The sequence below is a fragment of the Nansenia antarctica genome (assembly GCF_963989245.1).
Source record: "Nansenia antarctica genome assembly, chromosome: 9".
In the NCBI taxonomy this organism is placed as follows: Eukaryota; Metazoa; Chordata; class Actinopteri; order Argentiniformes; family Microstomatidae; genus Nansenia; species Nansenia antarctica.
Window position 1 is genome coordinate 37,680,559 of NC_137679.1, and position 19,999 is coordinate 37,700,557.

Below are 19,999 nucleotides of genomic sequence, written 5' to 3' on the forward strand. Positions count from 1 at the left end.
GCGGAGTGATCATCCCCTTGGCACGACAGAGTCAGGGGAAATGGCTGTGAAGCCAGCATTGTGTAGCATTAGATCAAGCTAAACTGACAAACGCAACACTCGGCAGGTCGTGGGCATGGCTGATGTTAAATTATGCATATGGTGGTCCTCTATGTCCCCCAGGTGGCCCCTTGCTATATGTGTTCCCTGCATGGGAGCCCAATGCAGAGTTTTCAGGCATGATTATGTGGATTTGATTGGATTTTACTCATTTGATTTAACATCACCAGTTGATATTGCCATGGGTACTATGGTTAATTGGTTGATCTCCTTCTTTTAAAACCCCATGTTCCCTTGTTTTATTCTTTTTTTGCGGGGGGGGGGGGGTAGTTTAGGGTATATGGGGTTGTGAAAGGTTTAAAGACTGGTTGAGAGTTGTTTGAGATTCGTCGTTTTCGTCGTTTTATGGAGTATTCTGGGGTTGGGAAATGTTCCTTTGCTTTTGTTCAAGTTTCACGATTCACTGGGATATTAATTGTAGTATATCAACCAGAGAAGGCTGGTGGAGGTATAAATCGGAGCATTACAATGAGCCCATCCTCCGATTTCTACCTCCACCAGCCTCCCTCACTCACTACCACCTCCCATATCCTATCCCCTGATATCTACTACTGTGTCTCTAGGTTCTAGTAGCTCTGCCATGGGGTGTCGTCAAAGCCAGACAAAGGCTTGCCTGAGCAGGGGAGAAGGGCTTTTTCTCCAGTAGGACGCTTTGAAGCCAAGAGCTTAAGACCTAATTTGAAGCTGCAATAATCCTTTATTACCAGAACTGCATAGTTTCTATTAAAACATGAGAGAAATATGCTTGCGTGTGATGGCAAGGACTCCCTGTACACACTGTAGGGTCTTCGGCATGCTTTCCTGATTTAGCGTTTGATGTACAGTAACGTTCAAATGCACCCAGTGGATTTTTTCTCCCCGTTATTGCAATGGTAAGGTATAAAAAATGTAGATGTTCCTGGTGACTTCCATTAATTTAGCACATATCGACAGGTTCATCTGACTCTGGGTAAGTAGTAAGATGAAGTCCCAAAATGTTGCACAGTCTGTTTATTTTTTAATCTCTAGGAGGTACTGCTGAATATAGCAGTACAGTATGCTGTTATCCACACAGGTGTCATGGTCATTTGGTTGTAACCGCACGGGCCAGCATAATGAGAGAGGGATACTGCATATGGGAGATAATAATAACAGAATTTCAAGAAGCAGGATGTCTTAAATGTTTTATTTTACATGGAACTCCATTATTGGACACTTACATTATGAAAAAGATGATGATCTCTCTCTCTCTCTCTCTCTCTCTCTCTCTCTCTCTCTGATGATCTGATTTGATAAGGGTCCTATTCGTCTGCTATTCCAATCAGGCTTATCTCCCTCTGCTTGCTGAGTCCCCCGTTGGGCCTTGCTGCAACAAAAAGGTCAAAACCACCAAACTTTCATCAAATTTGTTTAGCCAATAAAAGTCAAGCTGGCCTTTCACAGACTACCTCCTAATTGCAGGCTCTGTGCGGCACTAATGTGATTGGGGGAAAGGAGGACTTTTGTAGGTTTGCCTTAATATCCAATATCAAGGGTATGTTTTCTACTCATAATCCAATTGCCGGAGTTTAATCCATGTGACGAAGCATTAACATCATTCCTTTGTTGATGGCAGGGACTCCTACATGAAGCGATTGACAGAACAGAGAATGTGTTGTTATTGAGAGGTTAATTCAGTAATCCACTATACAAAAATCTAAAGCATAGTTGGCATAGTGGAGATTTTCTTGTCCACTAAGCAATACCAGAATACTTTTGTGGAGGTTTATGCTTGATATCTCATATGAACCTATGAATGTCATGACCTCAATGCCAAAAAAAGGAATCAACCATATTTTAAATACTATCCATTCAGGCTTAAAATCACAGCCTATCTAAGGGATTTGGGCAACTGGAAAATGGTGAAAAGGGTTAGGGTATGACAAATGGTTTGACAAATTGACCAAAATGAACATTATCTATTGCGGATTTAATTTGGGACATAGCAGATATTGGTCTACACTGTTAGAAGTAGGTGAATCAAAACGTACATGTTTTGAAACCACAGAAAGTGGTGTACTTAAGATTGAATGTTTGAATGGTGTTTCAATGTAAACCCAATACAAGTATGATTGAACACACCACTAAAGCAACATCCAAACACCAAAACACAGTTGGTTTTCATAATAATCATATTTGCAGTATGGAAATATAGATTAAATGATCGTACAATGATTGGACTGCTCGAACACTTCTAGATTTGAGTTTTGATCACAAATCTTGATATATTAGTGTAACAACACACCATGTCATGTTTCAAAGTGTCTCATGATGAGCGTTTTATACATCCTAAAACATGTCCCAAAACCTTCACAAAAATGGGTTTCAGTACTTTATGTAGGGTTTTGATTTGATTTAATTGGTGGCAGCTCAATTGCCACCAGTTTTGGGGTTTCGTAACATTTTACTACGCAACAGTGTACTGGTTGGATAACCACAATAACAACTATCCCTAACACATTTTGATGTGTTGTTCTTTTCCTCTGTGTGAAGCAATGATCTCCCTACAACTGCCAAACTGCACTAGGTGGTCACAGTTACATTGTACACAGGAAATCAAACAAGACACATTGGAATGTAAGTAATCCAATGTGCCTTTGTTTGGACAGATATTATTGGAAAAATAAACTTTGGCCATTTTAGCATCCATCAATGCCAAGTGGGACAACTATGGGGCTCCAATTTTCTTCCACAAACGTTTCAAGATGACCAATAACAATAATATGGTAACAAGATTTTCAGTGACATTTCTGATTGACAAGGTCATCTTCATCTTAACATTAATTCATCCCAATTGCAGATGGCAATCTGCCCACCATCTCTTATACTGAAAAAACTGAAGGAGCGCATTTGGGCCAGTAACAAATTGGAGCTTTGGTCACAATTAATACATCATTGCAGCAAACTATACTGATTTTGGAGTGCTCACAACTTCCTTATTCAAACTGACAATTAGCAACATCTGAAAGCCAAATTCACAGTTGAGATGAGACACACGTCACTGTGAAACTGCCAGTGTAGTTTTGGGGTTGACAGTTACTGTGAAGAAGTAATGTTTAAATCTTCCAGTGGATTGCTGCATGGTAAATATGAGGCAGAGGTTGTTGTTGTTTTTTAAAGCAACACAATGCAACTTGATGTAACTTTCTATTGGAAATGACTGTACATTTGCCAACACATTAAGTATTTTTAATTTCTTAACCTTTATTTAACCAGGAGGTCCCTTGAGATTAAAATCTCTTTTTCGAGGAAGACCTGGCCAAGAAAGCACAGTCAGTATGTCCCTGTCTTCAGACTTACTCACGTCTGCCGTGCCAAGCTATTTTGTTCAGCCAAGTAGCACTTATAGAATCACTGCATTGATCTTGTATCTAAGAGGGCAGGTTTGTTTATAGGAAATGGTGAGTTTGCCTCTAGCTGGGGGGGCCGTGCACCCTATGAAATCTCCTTCCTGTACTACGGTCCCATGGGGATGTTCCTGCGTAACATGAGCCCCTCTACCTTGTTCACATACTGTAGCTGTTATGGGACTGGACTTGAATAGACTAATATTAGAGAGGAGGTCATGCTGGGGCTCTTCCTCCCGAGCTGGGGAGTATTTGGGGTGTAACAGGGGAAGTCAGGCATCAATGGTCTTTTTCAGTACAGTAAATATTCCCTGTGGTTGTTTTTGTTGGACAGAGGAGGAAAGCACAGTGAGGGATGAGCTTTTTTCCACTCTGCTCTCCAACAGAGACATCATAGATTAGTCGGTGTCTGCAGTGTCTACAACCAAAACCTTTGTTGTTACATTTAGAGCGATTATTGTTTTTCTATTTTGATTCAGTATGTGTGTAATATCCCATTTGGTTTTCCACCGACTAGTGCCAAATATGTTGCATGTGTTACGATACGGGGTTGTTGTGGAAAGATTACTGTGGGTCGTGATGCATGAAGTAAAGGGAAAAGGGAACAGAGGATATATTTGCAATCAGCGTCGTCTCCCCTGACCAATTCAACAGAAATTCACCAAAGCAGTCATATATATTTTAATGTAAGCAGGCCTCCCCTGGAAAAGAGACCTTGGTTTCAGTGGGGTATCCCTGTATAAATCAAAATCAAAACACAAGTTTTTATCTATGTATGAAATTAAATAATAAACAACCAATAGAGACAACCATGCTCCTTGGGACTGTAGGTTCCTCAGATGACTCATCACGCCACATACCTGACACAGTCAAATACCATCCTTTAATACGATACAATAATATAGTCCCCTATTTTTAACATTGTGGGATTAGAGGATGAGGCATTTGGCATTGAAGGATGAGGATCACATTCCAGCGTTATTAAAAGAGGGGTCTCTCTTGTGGCCTGGCCTGGGGTGGTCCAGTGGTCCAGCACCGCGGTCTACAGTACACACATATGCCCATGTCGGCATGCGTTCGAATCCGGCCCATGCCCTGCTGACATGCCCTCTCCTCCTTACTTTCCTGTCTACCTTCACTATCTCTATCCAATAAAATGAAAAATATGAGTGGGACTGGCCCACTCAGAAAAAAATAACCTTTAAAAGAGGGGTCTAATAATTAATTAAATTTTAATTTTGCCATTTAGCAGACGCTTTTAATCCAAAGCGATTTACAATTACGAATTACAGGGACAGAATCCCCCTGGAGTAACTGAGGGCTAAGTGCCTTACTCAAGGGCACACTAGTAGTGGTGTGGTTTCAGGCGGGATTTGAACTCACAACCTTCCGATCACAAGTCCAACTCACTATCCACTAGACCACCACTACCACCCACTCACTACCACTGTTGTTGGAGCCCAGGGAAGGACACAACCTCACAGAAGAACCAGAGAGAGCTGGTGGGCACCAAGTTTGCAGTTAATGGACCAGCATTCCTTTATGCCACATAACACTCCCAAGCCAAGGGCACATTTTAGGGATGAAGTGCTACACGTGTTTCCTGTTTTCTGTCTCTGGACCACTGTAATAACCCCCCCACCCCCCGCCAACACACACACACACACACACACACACACACACACACACACACACACACACCCATGGCCACCACCACAGACTCACACCAGAACAACCAACCCCCGGTGATGAGGACCTTTGTGGGGTTGAGTGTCTTCAAAGTCGGGCCATCAGTGGTCGTATATCTCATTCCCCACTCTCCAGTAGAAAGCAGAGTGTCCTGAGTGGTTGTCATTATGACTTATGACGGTAGGTCGTTTTTTACTGTCCTCAATGCTAGTTGATCTGACCCCCCTGGGAGATTTTATTACTCAGTGCTACGAGGCTACGATGAACCTCACCTACTGTAAGTGCTTAACATGTGCTTAATGTGTACATGGGGGGGCTGGTGGAGATGGAAATCAGAGGATGGGCTCATTGGGCTCACATGTACAATCATGTGTTTGATACCATTCCTTATTTCGTTCCATCCAATACAATGAGCCTGTCCTCCCAATTACCCCATCCACCAGCCTCCACAGCCTGATAGGTACAGTGGATATTGGAGAAGATTAGAGAGCAGATGTTCCCTAAGGTTGGCCATACTCTTTAAAGAAGCTGGGCTGTTTTCAAACACATCCATTCTGACATTACTGCACAGTTTGAAATGGTCTAGTGGCTTTTAGCCATTATGGCCTAAGACTGTGGAACGGCTTGCCAGAGGACTTGTGTGGCTGTCAGTGTGGATGTCTTTAAAAGAAAACTTAAAATACACCCTTTTAGCCTGGCCTTTTATCTAGTATCTATGTCAACTTGCACTTTTACTCCTATCTTATCTTCTATTTCTTGTTTTATTCCTGGTTTTATTGTGTTATATTAATTGTATCTATTTCGTATATCTCCTACCTTTTGTTTTATTGTATTATAGTTTATTTACTATAGGTTTTGGAGTGCATTCAATGCATGACTGTGATTGATTGATAGATCCCGACTTCCTCTCTGAGGCCCTGTCCACACCTATACGTTTTTTTTTATAAACGTGGATTTTTATATTCAGTTTGGGGGGTTCGTCCACACGCAAAGAACATTTTGCCCCCTGAAAACGAACATTTAGAAAAACTCCGGCCACAGTGAAGATTTTTAAAAACGCTGTATATTTTTGACATGTCATCATGCGAGTAGATTTATATGATCATGCGCACTGCAGCTGTTTGCTGTTCCCTCCAACGTCATATCCTGGTGCCAGTAACTACTTTGTTTACAACAGGCAATGGTGGTCGAGGCTACACAATTAGCCTGTCTGTATCTGTCCAATGTCTGTCCAAACAAACGACTCCTTTCCCCGAGGCAGCATGTTGCTTATGAGGGAGAAATGTTGTATTTAAAATGTTGTATTTTGCAGTAACGCGGAAGAACCGGTAGTAGCTTTGTTTGGCGTCTGATTGGCCAGCAGGGCTATGGGGTGGAATGCTCAATGACAGCGTTTATATTGCGTTCATGCCATGCGTATGCATGTGGATAGATATTTTTACAAACATGCTTGTGTGGACGGTAATATTTTTATATACGAAACACGTTTATCAAAAAACGTATTGGTGTGGACAAGGCCTGAATGACAGTAAAAGCAAACCATGGGGAGCAGGTGTTGCCACACTCTTGACCTGCCTGCCAGCAATCAGCATGCTGTGGAGTTACTCCACTTCACAGTAACTGGCTAGGATCATAAAAGCATTCTTAGTGCAATCAATCTTGGACTGTGTTTGTTTGGGCAAAGTGGCCCATCTCCTCATCCTCCACACACACACACCCACGCACACACACACACACACACACACACACACACACACACACACACACACACACACACACGTACAAACAGTAGCACGCACCATTAGTAGTGTGGACCACAACACTCGTATACATGACATGGTGTTGCTCAATGAATGTTATTGTACAATGATTCAGAAAATTGCCATTTAGGCCAAAGTATGTGTATTTTGGGCAACACATTCTATTTTCTTAGCGCCTTGTTTCACAGAGTCTGCACTCCAAAAACGCCTACATGTTTATACTAGCAGGCAAAATATTGAGGGCAATGTTATTTTAACAAATCATAACAAAAAAATAATTATATGGCCATCTATTTGTCCATTTCGAAACATCAACATGCTGTTATCATATCTAAGTAATAATGATGCTGTGAGGCTGTCAAAGTTCCCTGGCATAGACAGACATGTCCCTCAACAACCCCACAGTTAGATAGAGACGCCCCTACGCAGCCCATAATTCTGATATTACTGAATATGAGTGTACTCTTTCTTTAATAGGCGTGTGTGCAATGACAATAGTTGATTCTAATGTTATAAAGACCTCTTCGTCTGCTTATGTGTTAAATGTTCCATATTATACTCTTCAAGTTAATATACAGTCATGTGAAAAGGATAGGACACCCCATGAAAACCAATGTTTTTTTCAACATATTTTACACATATGGACATTTGATCTTCGTTTTAACAATATCGAGAGATGGAGGTAATATAACTAAACAAATACAGAAATGCTGAAGTGAGTGGTATCACCATGACGAGATCAAAAGAGCTCTCTGAGGCCTTCAGAAAGAAGGTTGTATGCATATGAGTCTGGGAAAGGATTTAAAAAGATTTCCAAACAATTAGAAATCAGCCATTCCACTGTCCGGAAAATAATTTAAAAATAATAGTTAAGTGGAGAACATTTTAAAAAACTGCCAACATGGCCAGGTCAGACATGAATAGCAAGTTCAGCCCAAGAGCAGACCGCAAGAAGTCTCCAAAAATCTTAGAATGTCATCACGGGACCTACAGGTAGCTCTTGCCACAGTTGATGTAAAAGTACATGCATCTACCAACAGAAAGAGACCGCACAAGTTTGATTTTCATTGGAGGTATGCAATGTAAAAAAGAAACATCAAGGCAAAACTAAAGTTTGCCAGAGAACACCTAGACAAACAACAGGATTTCTGGAACAATGAGCTTTGATAGACAGATGAATCCAAAGTTAAATTATTTGGGCACAGCAACAGAAGACATTTCTGGCGTAAACTAAAGACAGCATTTAAGAACCTCATACCATCTGTGAAGCATGGGGGTGGAAATGGTTTGGGCTGCTTTGCTGCAGTGGGACCTGGTCACCATCATAGAATCCACTATGAATTCTTTATTGTATCAGTGGGTGCTTGAGGAAAATGTGAGATCATCTGTCCAAAACTTTAAACTGAAGTGAATGTGGACCATGGAACATGACAATGATCCAAACATTCCAGTAAATCCACCAAGGAATGGCTCAAAAGAAAGAAATGGAGAGTTCTGGAATGGCCAAGTCAAAGCCTGGATCTTAATCCTACTGAGATGTGTGGGGTGATTTGAATTGGGCTGTGCGTGCAAGACACACGTCACACACACGTCACACAGCTGAAAGAATTCTGCATGGAGAAGTGGGAAATACTTTCCAGTCGGTGTCAGAGACTGGTAGACAGTTATAGGAAACCAAAGTCCAATTGAGGTTATTTCAGCCAAAGGAGGCAATACCAGCTATTAGGGCATAGCCTCGGCCTCAGTAGGAATTGGCATCTTTGTTCATTTTTTGTTAAATAAATGATTGGTTCAATTACATCACCTTTACCTATAGATTAGAAGATCGATTAAAGAAGATCAAATTAGATTAGGTTAGATTAGATTCAACTTCATTGCCATCAAGTACTATACAACGAAATGCAGTTTCACAAGATTATATGACCGCAACAGGAGAGGCTGAGGGCTGTTGACAGTATTCATGTTTATACCAGAACTGCAACGCAGCTGCAGTAGTCATAATACTAATATTATAAGTAACGCTGAGAGTGTCTGTGGATCAGAATGGTCGTATTAGCCTGGCCTTCACACACACTGCCTGGTCACTGCAGCTTTGTGGTCTAAGCAGGTTAGCTGCTGGATGCTAATCAGAGTAACACAACATTGCCAGGCAAAGGAATTCCTGCAGTTTGAGCATTTGTTTTTAACACGTGTGTCGTTAAACTACCGGTAATACCGTAAACATTATTGTGGGTCCTGCAGCTGTAGGCGGAGATACTCAGATCAGGGAGGGTGTCATTCTAATGAGACCCCTCTGTTATGTAGGAAAGGAAGGCAAATCTGAATGACTTGTAGAATGGCATGTTTTGTGAAATAGGCAGCCCACAAAAAAACTGTTTTATTTCGCAGTTTGTGTGTCAGAGACCCAAATGTATGTGCACAAGCACTGAAAAAGTGAGTTTTTCATAATATGGTAGTCAATATTCCCAAGCCACATGTTTTGTTTCACTGTATTGCACATGATGTCATTGTTTGGAATAGCATTGTAAGATATTCATAAAGAAACAGATCCAGTATGAAACTAATTTCAAAGACATTGGCTACGGACCCTGAATATTCTGGACCTGTGCTTGTACTGAGAGAGTAGACAAATACTTTGATATGATTTAACCTATTAGGCTTAATTGATTTACATCCTTGGAGGTTTGCCAAGCATAAATCATGCCAATACTCTGACAAAATGATCCACCTACACACAAAGCTTTAGTCATCTCCATTAAGATTCACAAGAATGGTAGACAGGACATCAGACAGGACATCAGACAGGACATCAGACTTTCTTTGAGGCACACAAATAACATTATAACTCCGGTATACCTTGTAATATCTTCATAATACATTATAATACGATATGTCTGTCTGCCTGTCAGATATTTTCCTTGAACTGACACAAAATATCGTATAATAGCTCAAGATCATTATGAGATGATATAAGACATTTAAAAAGTACTAATTAAGTATAATGAACTATGAATGCATTATAACTTCGTGCTCAGTGTCAAATCCAATTAAAAAAAAACACAAGTTATACACTTAAATTCATGGTTGAGACTCCATACCCTGATGAAGTACAGGGATCTGTGGCACACAAGGTTTCCTTGAAAATGTAGAAATGTTTTGCAATGTATACCTCAGAATCTGCATAGCCATAGACAGTGCACAATCATAACTAGCTTTAACAGTGGAAGCACTTCTTGTTGGCCGAGCATGGTTAGTCAGCGAGCCATGGCTAAACCTCAGCACTCCCAACATTTGTTTAACGGCACACATCACGCATGTTTCCGACACAGCTGTTGTTTGTGTGACTGCAATAGCGTGACTTGTTTTGTCTGGTGCGAGGGTGTGTTGAAGTATTTCAGAGGTCAAGAGGGAACCGCTGTCATACAGCAGTGCAGGGATTTCGCACCAGTATTTTTTACCAAGATTTCCGGCCTATTGTAGGTGTCACTGCTTAGGGACTGAGATGGCAATGAGCTAAATGGCTACGGTGACAGAGCTGGCTTTGAAACTCTGGGAAAAGGCTTGACAGTGCAACAAATAAAGGCCTGGCAGTACAACTTCTGGCATGATCAGTATCAACAGGAAATTCTCTCTTGATTTGTCATCGTCATACAGCGTCAATGATTACACCGGGCTGAGTCAGGCCTGGGTGTTGGTGTTTATTTCTGTATAGTAGCATCAAAGTATCAGGCAATACTGCAGTTTGCAAAGGCAAGCTTGTTCTAGATACTATTTTAATGCTCTCCATGTTTATTGAAGGACAAGAAATGGGTTACTTATAGGGCATCATTTCAAAAGAACCTAAGGCCATGCAAATTGTGAATATCATTGTATTTGCACTGTATGGAATAGTAGATTCCCACAAAGACCCCCATAAGGGGCACCAGACCCCAGGGACCCATGGATACCCATTATTGTAATGGGGGACAAAAAGTGATGGCTCAGCAGTTTCATCCAGGGTTAATGTCTTCCCTCAGGAAGTCGCTTGAAAAGCTGTGTTATTCCATTCACAATGTACATTCAGCTATTACAAAGAACCATCAGCTCCCAGGAGAAACACTATCAAAGCAGGTTGTGTCCTTGAGGAAGACAACATTGCAAGGAAAGTTCCAAAAGATAGGCCGCTGAAAGTGCAAGCTTATCACATTCCCAGACGTAATGGGGTTGAGGCATGGTGTTACTCAACCCTCTGAACCCAGCGTGGTGACCCAGTGGAGGCTGGTGGAGGTAGAAATCGGAGGACGGGCTCATTGTAACGCATGCAACGGAATAAGACATTGTAATAAACACACGTTTGATACCGTTTCTCATTACGTTCCATGCATTACAACGAGGCCGTCCTACGATTTCTACCGCCAACCAGCCTCCACTTTGGTGACCCCGCGACATCGCTGCCAACACTCAACACAAACAAGTGGCAGAGTGCCACGGGGGGGGGGGGGGTGTGGCTGTCAGGAGTGGGGTGCGGATAATGCGCAGCCGCTCAGTGCGATGGCAATCTTGTCCTGTCCTTCAGACTGAGCAAGACACAAACACAAACCGAATGTTTGTTTCTCTGACTCAAGGCTTAGATCTCCATCTCTCCTGCTGTAATCCTGTTTGGGCTGGTTCCTAGTCCTCTGCACTCTGTCACAGGAGGAAGTGGACTTGATCTTATCCTATCCATCTGGGGCGGATTTCCTGGGAGGCCATAGCGCAGCTCCAGTGTGTGTGTGAGAGACCCCTGGAGCATTGTCAGGGCCGGCCTGCCCATCACACTCAGACTCAGACCACCAGGGAGACTTCTAACATTAGAACATGGTGACACGAGCACATGGAGAGTGGAGGTCATTGGTTGTTGTTTTTTTCCAGATCTAGTCGTTTGTGAAGAGTGGTACAGTATATTCTGTGCACACAGCCTAGACAGACATACTCTACACACAGGAAAGTTAAGACTAAACAAAATGGACATTCGGTTGTCATAATACAAAAGCTACCCTGTGGAGGTAGGATACATCTGTCAATGTTTCTCAGCACGCTACCTTTAACATTCCTTTTTACAGTGCTTTTTCATGCAATAACTATAGGAAACCAGTCTCTAAGTGAGTTACACTGCGGCAGAGTGTTCCCATGACAGGATGAAACAGTGCATTAGGTGTTTGACCAGAGACATTAACAGACGGATATCCGTATGCCTTATCTGGGATATTTATGGTTCTAGTCAGACATCTGGTACACATACACAGAGCTCTAAGCCCTGTTCCCCCAGCTGTATGGAGTGGCACAGTGAGGGACATTACGAGGCCCTAACTCTAACCCTCTAGACTGGAAACAGCTTCATTCCACCTGTCAGTCCTAGTCTACACGCTGACATGTTACATGTTACACGCTACTTAGAACATGTGTCACGCAGCACGCTGTAAATAGGTGGAATCTGCTGGTATAGATCAAGTCGAACAAATTTCCCATTGACGTCATTGCGAGCGTTTTACACTTACTGCCCCATTGACGTCAATGCAAGATTTACGCAAATGTCATAGTTACACACGCAGATCTCGAGTTAATACCTCACCCAATGCTCGTGCTATTGGCCTCAGACAGTGTCCGAGCCTGGCTGAAGAAAGAAAAGAAAGAAGAAGACACAAAGGTAAGTGTGTATCTCAGCTCTTGTGTGTTGTTTAATCCAGGGGAGGCTGGTGGAGGTTGAAATCGGAGGACATACAGGCTCATTGGAATGCATGGAATGAAATGAGGAATGGTATCAAACACACACCATCATCCTCATTCGATTCCGTGCATTACAATGAGCCTGTATGTCCTCCGATTTCAACCTCCGTTGACATACATTTTGTACGCACTAACCCTTCCCCATATTAAACACACAAGTTCATGCCAGACTTGTGCACAAGGCCCCCTGACTTGCGGCCACACACGGCTCGTGACCGAGCATAAAAAGGGGTACATTTGCTGGATGGCTTTTGGGAGGTTATGCACGACTTCGGTCCACAGCCAATAAGGGCTGGCCCCACCAGATGGTCTCATACCACTCTGGAATAAGATCATGAACGCGCCGCCAGACGGTCTGAACGCTCTGTTGAACACACAACTAGAATTAAAAAAACATCAAACAGTTATTATTTATGTCAAAACAGAAAGTAGTCAAAGCAATAAAAGACAATATATTGTTTCTTTTCTAACATGATTTTCATCTGTTATTTCTCCTATTTTCTTCTATTTTGATCATTTAATAGAACTGTCAATAGGTGAGATTTAGGTCAATGGGTGATGGCCTAGCTGCCTCAAGCTATAGGGGCAACAAGTACATCGGACCTAACTGTGTCTCCGTTGCTATGCAAGCATTAACGACTACTGTCAACGTTTGAGTGGAAAAAGCGATGTTTTGTCCAAACAGATGGAGGCTAGCACATGCATCACACTTGCACAGGGACATTTAACAACGTTCGCTTGGCTGGGAGCAGAGCAGGGGAGGCTGTTGGGGGGTAGAAATCCGAGGACGAGCTCTTTGTAAAACATGCGATGGAAAAAAGGAATGGTATCAAATATGTGTGTTTGTTTGATATCATTCTCCAGTCTGTTCTATGTATTACAATGAGCCTGTCCTCTGATTCCTCCCTCCACCAGCCTCCGCTAGGAGCAGAGACACTCGACAGGCTGCCAGGAGGTGCCTGAGACAGCCAGGAGAGACACTCACTCAGCTCCCGGTGGAGAATAAAGCTGCTTTAGAGCAGAGGTATTACCATAGCCAACACTGCCTCATTAGGACAGTCTCTCTGTGTGGTAGCCATTGTCCCTGCAGCCTGATCTCAGTAGCTACCAGAGACAATGGAGACTGACTCAAGGGCCCCGTCAAGCTAACGATGGCAGCCAAAGGTAATTGGATCGTCTTGAGCCCCCCTTAGGCGTGGTATTAGAAAGTCCTAATCAATGTGATTGGTGGGCAGGGGGTGCTTTTCTTTCACAAGCAAGTTGTTTTTTCTGATGCAGCTAAATCCCATTAATTAGAAGAAGAAAAAAATCCTCTTTCAGAGAAACATTCTTCAAAAGTCAAATGACAGAGCAGGCAAAGACTAGCAAACTACACAACAGCAATTGATGGGCCAACTAATGCTCCCCAACTGTGGGAAAATACATGTACCGAATAAACAATCACAACACATAGTAGACCTATCATTCTGGATCATATGACCAATCCTGTAACGTCAGGACCAAAAAGTGTTATGTTACAGCAATGTTGCTACAGTATATATACGGTATGAAATGAAGAATAACATTTGAATCTTCAAAACCTCACATTTTCTATAAACATATACAGTGGTGTTAACTCATCAGTGGGTTAAATGAGACTCTGGGGTTGAGTTACTCTCCCCAAATTCTACCCTAATAACCCCAAACTGACCCCAATCCAGTGTCTACAATAGGGGAGGTTGGTGGAGGCAGGAATCGGAGGACGGGCTCATTTAATGCATGGAATGGAGTCGGAAATGGTGTCAAGTATCTGGGGCTCATTGTAATAATGTTCCATGCATCACAATGAGCCCATCCTCTGTCCCTGGATCAGTCGAAGAGAGCAAGCCACTCTTGACTGTTGAAACTACTTGAGATCGATGTTCCTCTTCTCTCACACAAATAGGCTACTAGTGGTTTTCTTCTCACAAGAAAGGGTTTGCTGTAGGCAATGCTGTCATCTAGTGGTGATAGATTTCGTTCTAGTAGGCTATTATACTAGAACGATTATAAAATATCACAATATTTTGACTAAGAACACTTGGAGGAAGAGAGCTTGTTTATTACCATATAATAACAATATGAGCGTCACTTTAACCCTCAACTTCCGTTGGTGAGGAGATTTCCATACAGTGTAGCCTATTACATCTCAGACAAACAATTAAATATTATTATAAATATTATATTGTACTTTTTTATGATTACTTTTTAGGGGAGGCTTCTTGACAAGGCCTAATGTGCCTTTTCTTTACATTGTGTCTTTCATTTGCAAATCATAAAATGTAAAACAAATAAAAAGATATAGTTTATACTCCTTGATTATGATTAATTTGACTCCTAAATACCTTTATGAGTAGAACAGGTGGTGTACACTGTACCTCTGTGATGATGATTGTACTATCCACATTTCCTAGAATAAATCACCATATTCAAAGTACAAAGACAGTGTAACTATAGAAGCTTTATTGTGATACAAATATTTATAGTACGGTAATTTCATTTCTTGTAATTGTAATCTAATATTTTTTCACAGAAACTCCTGGAACTAATCATTTCATGAGTAGATTATTTCATTACAAGATAAGAAGACCACAGTTACATCTGATTTATAGCAGGGGAGGCTGGTGGAGGGATACGTTGGAGAACAGGCTCATTGTACTCCATGGAATGGAATAAGCATGTGTGTTTGACACCATTCCATGCATAATAATTTTAATTAATAATAATTTTGCCATTTAGCAGACGCTTTTAATCCAAAGCGACTTACAATTACGAATTACAGGGACATTCCCCCTGGAGTAACTGAGGGCTAAGTGCCTTACTCAAGGGCACACTAGTAGTGGTGTGGTTTCAGACGGGATTTGAACTCACAACCTTCCGATCACAAGTCCAACTCACTATCCACTAGACCACCACTCATTGCATTACAATGAGGCTGTCATCAGATGTATACCTCCACCAGCCTCCCCTGATTTACAAAGTACAAAGAGCACTAAAGTGCACAGCAGTCACCAACGGGTGTACTGTCACAGCATGAAGCCTGGTTGGCACACATTTGAAAGCATACTGGGATATAAAAAAAATAAGAAAAGAAAAAAGACACACACACACACACACACACACACACACTTTTACTCTGAAAGTCATCAGCCAAACCTTTTCGCAAAGGAGCAATTTAAAGGGATGGCATCATTAGAAGCTGTCACTTTCACAAAGCTACGTTTTCCTTCAATGTTGAAATACTATGAAACTGAAAATATTACTTATTGCAGCAACACGTGGATTTTGATGAGTATAGTCATATTACTGAAGCATAAATGACGTGAAATCAGCAGAAACTACATCTCTGAAGAATTGAAAACCCAAATAAAAACATTTGTTTTCATCAGTAACCATGAGGGGAATTGTGGGAGCAGGCAGCTTCATTCAGTGTGTCAGTGTGTGCCCCTGAGGGTCAGGGGTCATGGGGTCAGAGTTCACTGGTCAGTGTGACCAATGGGTCTCTGACCTTCTTTAACCTCATCCACCTGATGACGGCCCTCTCCTTCCTGGTCTCCACACACAGGCTCCTCCCCCCTCCCCACTCAGGGGGTTAAAGCCTGAAACACACACAGCGAAGAACATAAGCGACTGGCACACAGAAGCCACAAGCATCCAGTACTTTTTCCTTAGCTTTGCTTAATCGTAACACATGAATAATTGCACAGACACCACTGACCCCCAGCATTAAACTGTTGATACGTTTCATTCACATGTACAGTAAATGTGCTTTCCACTTATCCACTTCATGCATGGCATGCAAATAACTTATCATGGTAAATGGACTGCACTTATATAGCACCTTTATCCAAAGAGCTTTACAACAGCCTCTCATTCACCCATTCACATGCAAGGCGCCGGCCCGCTCACTGGGAGCAATTTGGGGTTCAGTGTCTTGCCCAAGGACACTTTGACATGTGGCCAGCCTGGGCTCGAAACGCCGATCTGCCAACCTTGCGATCATTAGACGGCGGCTCTACCTCCTGCGCCACAGCCACCCCATATTGCCCCCTATCATGTAGCCTACATGTGTATGTGGACCTCACTTTGGGGCTTGACACACTACAGGGCCGACCCGAACTACACTGTGCTGGCTCTGATGTTTTCCTTTCACTCTCCAGCACTGGTTCAGCAATTATGCTGGATGTGTAACCGGGCCTGCTCAGTACAGCTCAGCGTGGTTACGGCTCTGTAGTGTAGTACGGGTTATGTAGTATTCCAAACGGTGTGTGAAATAATGAAGTACGTTTCTACATACCACTGCTCCTTAGGGGCTTCTTGTCAGTCTTCTTCAACCCAGCTGTGGAAGTGCTGGCCTCTTCTGTGTTCTGCTGAGTAACAGGAAGCTTCGTTAGATACAAAGAAGGAGTGAATCGTAATAACCAGTAACATCCTCCATCATCAACTACATCTTAAACGATTGTGATGACACTGCACATCTAACCTGAGCTCTCAGTACATTTCCTTTGGAACTCTTCCCCTCTTTCATATTGTCCCACTGCTCTATTTTCTGTTTTCTCTTCTCCTCCTCAAGCTGTTGGAAAAGGACAGAAGGAGAAATATGTTGGTGAGGTGCTCAGATATAGCAGGAACAATCAATGCGTGTTTTTTTTGTGTGCTGGGACAAAAAGCTGTGTTACACAAACATGGCTCCATGACAAACGTATTGTCCCCCTTTCTCAAATGTTAGAAACACGATTCCTCTCCTCTGCCTTTCACTTGCTTCCTTCTCAAAAAAGCATTGGAGGAGAATATCTAAGAGGAGGAACCTAGATCTTCTCCTCCAATGCCTTTGAGTAGTAAGCAGGTGCAGAGCGGAGGACATGGTGTGAGGAATCAAGTTTCTGTTGAGAAAGGAGCATTGTCTCACCTGTTGCTGTTTCTCTCTGAACAGGGCTGCCTTAGCATCCAACTCCACTTGCATCTTCTGCCTGGATGCCTCCAATGCCTCTCGTCTCTGCAACACTGACGTGGGATCTAAGCATGAAATTAAAAAATCCCACACAATGTGTCAGTTTGATGGTACTGTTGACTGAAAAAATGCAGACAGCCACGTATGCAATGTCATACAGCCTAGCACACTACTACACGCATATGGAGCTTGTCATTCCTGTAGGAACGGGCACCTGTTTGCTTTTTATTATTTTATTTGTTATTTATTCCTTCTTCTAGCACTACAACTGCCAACGGCCCCTGGCCAGAGCATAGATTACTTTTTCCTGCTATGTCTGGTGGATAGATGGTTCACTTCCTTAAGTCAAATGGAATGCACCTTACCTTTCACTTCTTCATTCTGTGTGCTGCTCTGCACCTGGCTCGCTCTCCACTTGCTCAGGTGCTGGATCAGCAGGTAGACCCCAGCCACCACGAACAGCAGGTACCATCCATACTCTGCCACGAAAGTCCCCACTGTGGTGGACAAGAGATGGAGAATAAATCGGATTCTCAACAACATGTATTGTGGTCATATTTGGAGTGCTCTGCTCAGGAATGTCAGAGTGGTGTTGTTTGAATGAATGAATGAATGAATGAATGAATGGTCTTTATTGTCATTGATATAGTACAGGTACCAAACAACGACATTTGGGAGGGGGGGCTCCCCTGGTGCTAGGAAAGAAAGAAAAAACTAAAAAAACAAGAAGGGAAAGGAGCTGGTTTACATAAATAAAGGCTATATACACTATCCACTATACTATACTGTACAGATAAAACACTGTGCTGTACTCTATGCTAGCATTTTGCTGACTGACAGAATCCATATCGGATGGGATTTCAGGCTGGATGTCGCTAACCCAAGTCGCCTCTAAAGGCTTCTGTATATCTGACATGTCTACAGGGCACACAAGCACAAACACGCGCATACGCACGCGCATACGCACGCGCACACACACACACACACACACACACACACACACACACACACACACACACACACACACACACACACAGCAGTCACTTGGATGTAAAGTCGTATCATGTCATATTCGTCTCGTCATCCCCTGCTTGCTATAAGCTAGCGTTAGCTGTATCCATTCCACCACGTCGCCTAGTTATCTAATGTTTACTTTGTGGGCTCAGTGTACTTCTACTTGACACAATTACAATCCTGCGCAAAAAGAAAAGTGTCTTTTAGACGGTGAACTCGCTAGATCTAGTTAACTGACAACCGTTTGTAAGATCTCATCCTGCTGCTAAGCTATGTAGCTAGCTAGATAGCTCGGTTTGCTTACCACTTTGATGTAGGAAACTGAAATCTTGATTTTCAAGATCTTCCTCCATTTCTGAAGTAGCTTCAAATGTGTACCGTTGTTTTGTTAGCTAGCTGTCTACGTTCCACCACATCAGATGAACTTATGTTGACACCTCACAGCTGGCTGGCTAGCTCGTTCACTTCCGGTCCAACCACAACACAGCTAAGAATGACGTGGCCCGGGGTTGCCAGCTGGGATTGACCGTTTACGCTACAGCCAGGGTTGCCAGATGGGATCGACCATTTCCAGCCTAACCACTGTCTAAAAACCGCTAAATCCACCCCCCAAAAACACTGCCCATCTGGCAACCCTAGCTACAGCCCAACCAGTCTAAAAACCGCCGAATCCACCCCCAAAAAACCAGCCCAAAACCTTTTTATTGCCGGAAAGTCCAGTAACCATACACTTGCTACGCCAAGTGTTATGTTCGTCATTCCACTAGATAACAAACTCGGCGTAGGTTTTGAAAGCCTTCTTTATTACCAAGAAGCAGTGTTATTCGGTATTCAACAACCCATAGTAAGCCGTTTCGGCTCTATTCAACATGTCTTGTATACTACTGCGCATGTGTAACCCGCAGTAATAACTTCATAATAATAACTTTTATTTGTATAGAACTTTTCCTGAAAACGTTGCAGCTCAAAGTGCTTAATAATGTATACTGGGAAATGTAGTCATTCACATTTTGGCATTTAGCAGACGCCTTTATGACTTTGCAAATCAGCGACAGGGTTGCCAGATGGGGCAGGTTACCGCCGAATGGGCTACTTTTGATCACATTGGGCTGGGGGGGAAATCATTTGGGCGGGTTGGGCTGGATAAATTGCATTTAGGCGGTATCAAAATGTCAGTGCCTGAAAGTTACAAAATGCGTGAAGTTAAAACACACACCCTAGTAGCTACATACAATGTGCAGTTTTACAGCGTGCGTGCGTGCGTGTGTATGTAGAGCTAAGGGCGGCTCACCAGGAGAACAAGACCACCTACGGGCTGAGTGAGTCTTGTCTCCCTCTCTCCCTCCATCACTCCCTCT

The 19,999-nt window shown here is 42.7% G+C and overlaps 1 protein-coding gene across 1 annotated transcript; it reads right to left on the minus strand.

Moving 5' to 3' along the window:
- Positions 1-14,852: 14,852 nt before the first annotated feature.
- On the minus strand, positions 14,853-19,109 carry selenos (selenoprotein S). Its single transcript, XM_080538805.1, has 6 exons — positions 18,946-19,109; positions 17,993-18,124; positions 17,586-17,692; positions 17,160-17,249; positions 16,974-17,043; positions 14,853-16,275 (listed from the first exon to the last, which is right to left on the minus strand). Exons 1-6 carry the CDS (start codon positions 18,992-18,994, stop codon positions 16,196-16,198), a joined length of 528 nt encoding a protein of 175 aa, XP_080394931.1. The 5' UTR covers positions 18,995-19,109; the 3' UTR covers positions 14,853-16,195.
- Positions 19,110-19,999: the final 890 nt, after the last annotated feature.

Coding starts and splice junctions, on each gene's coding strand:
- selenos (XM_080538805.1), bottom strand. CDS start 18,994: ATGGAGGAAGATCTTGAAAATCAAGATTTCAGTTTCCTACATCAAAGT. Junction 17,250..17,585: donor TCAGAGAGAAACAGCAACAG/GTGAGACAATGC, acceptor CTTTTCCAACAG/CTTGAGGAGGAGAAGAGAAA. Junction 16,276..16,973: donor GAAGCCCCTAAGGAGCAGTG/GTATGTAGAAAC, acceptor TGTGTGTTTCAG/GCTTTAACCCCCTGAGTGGG.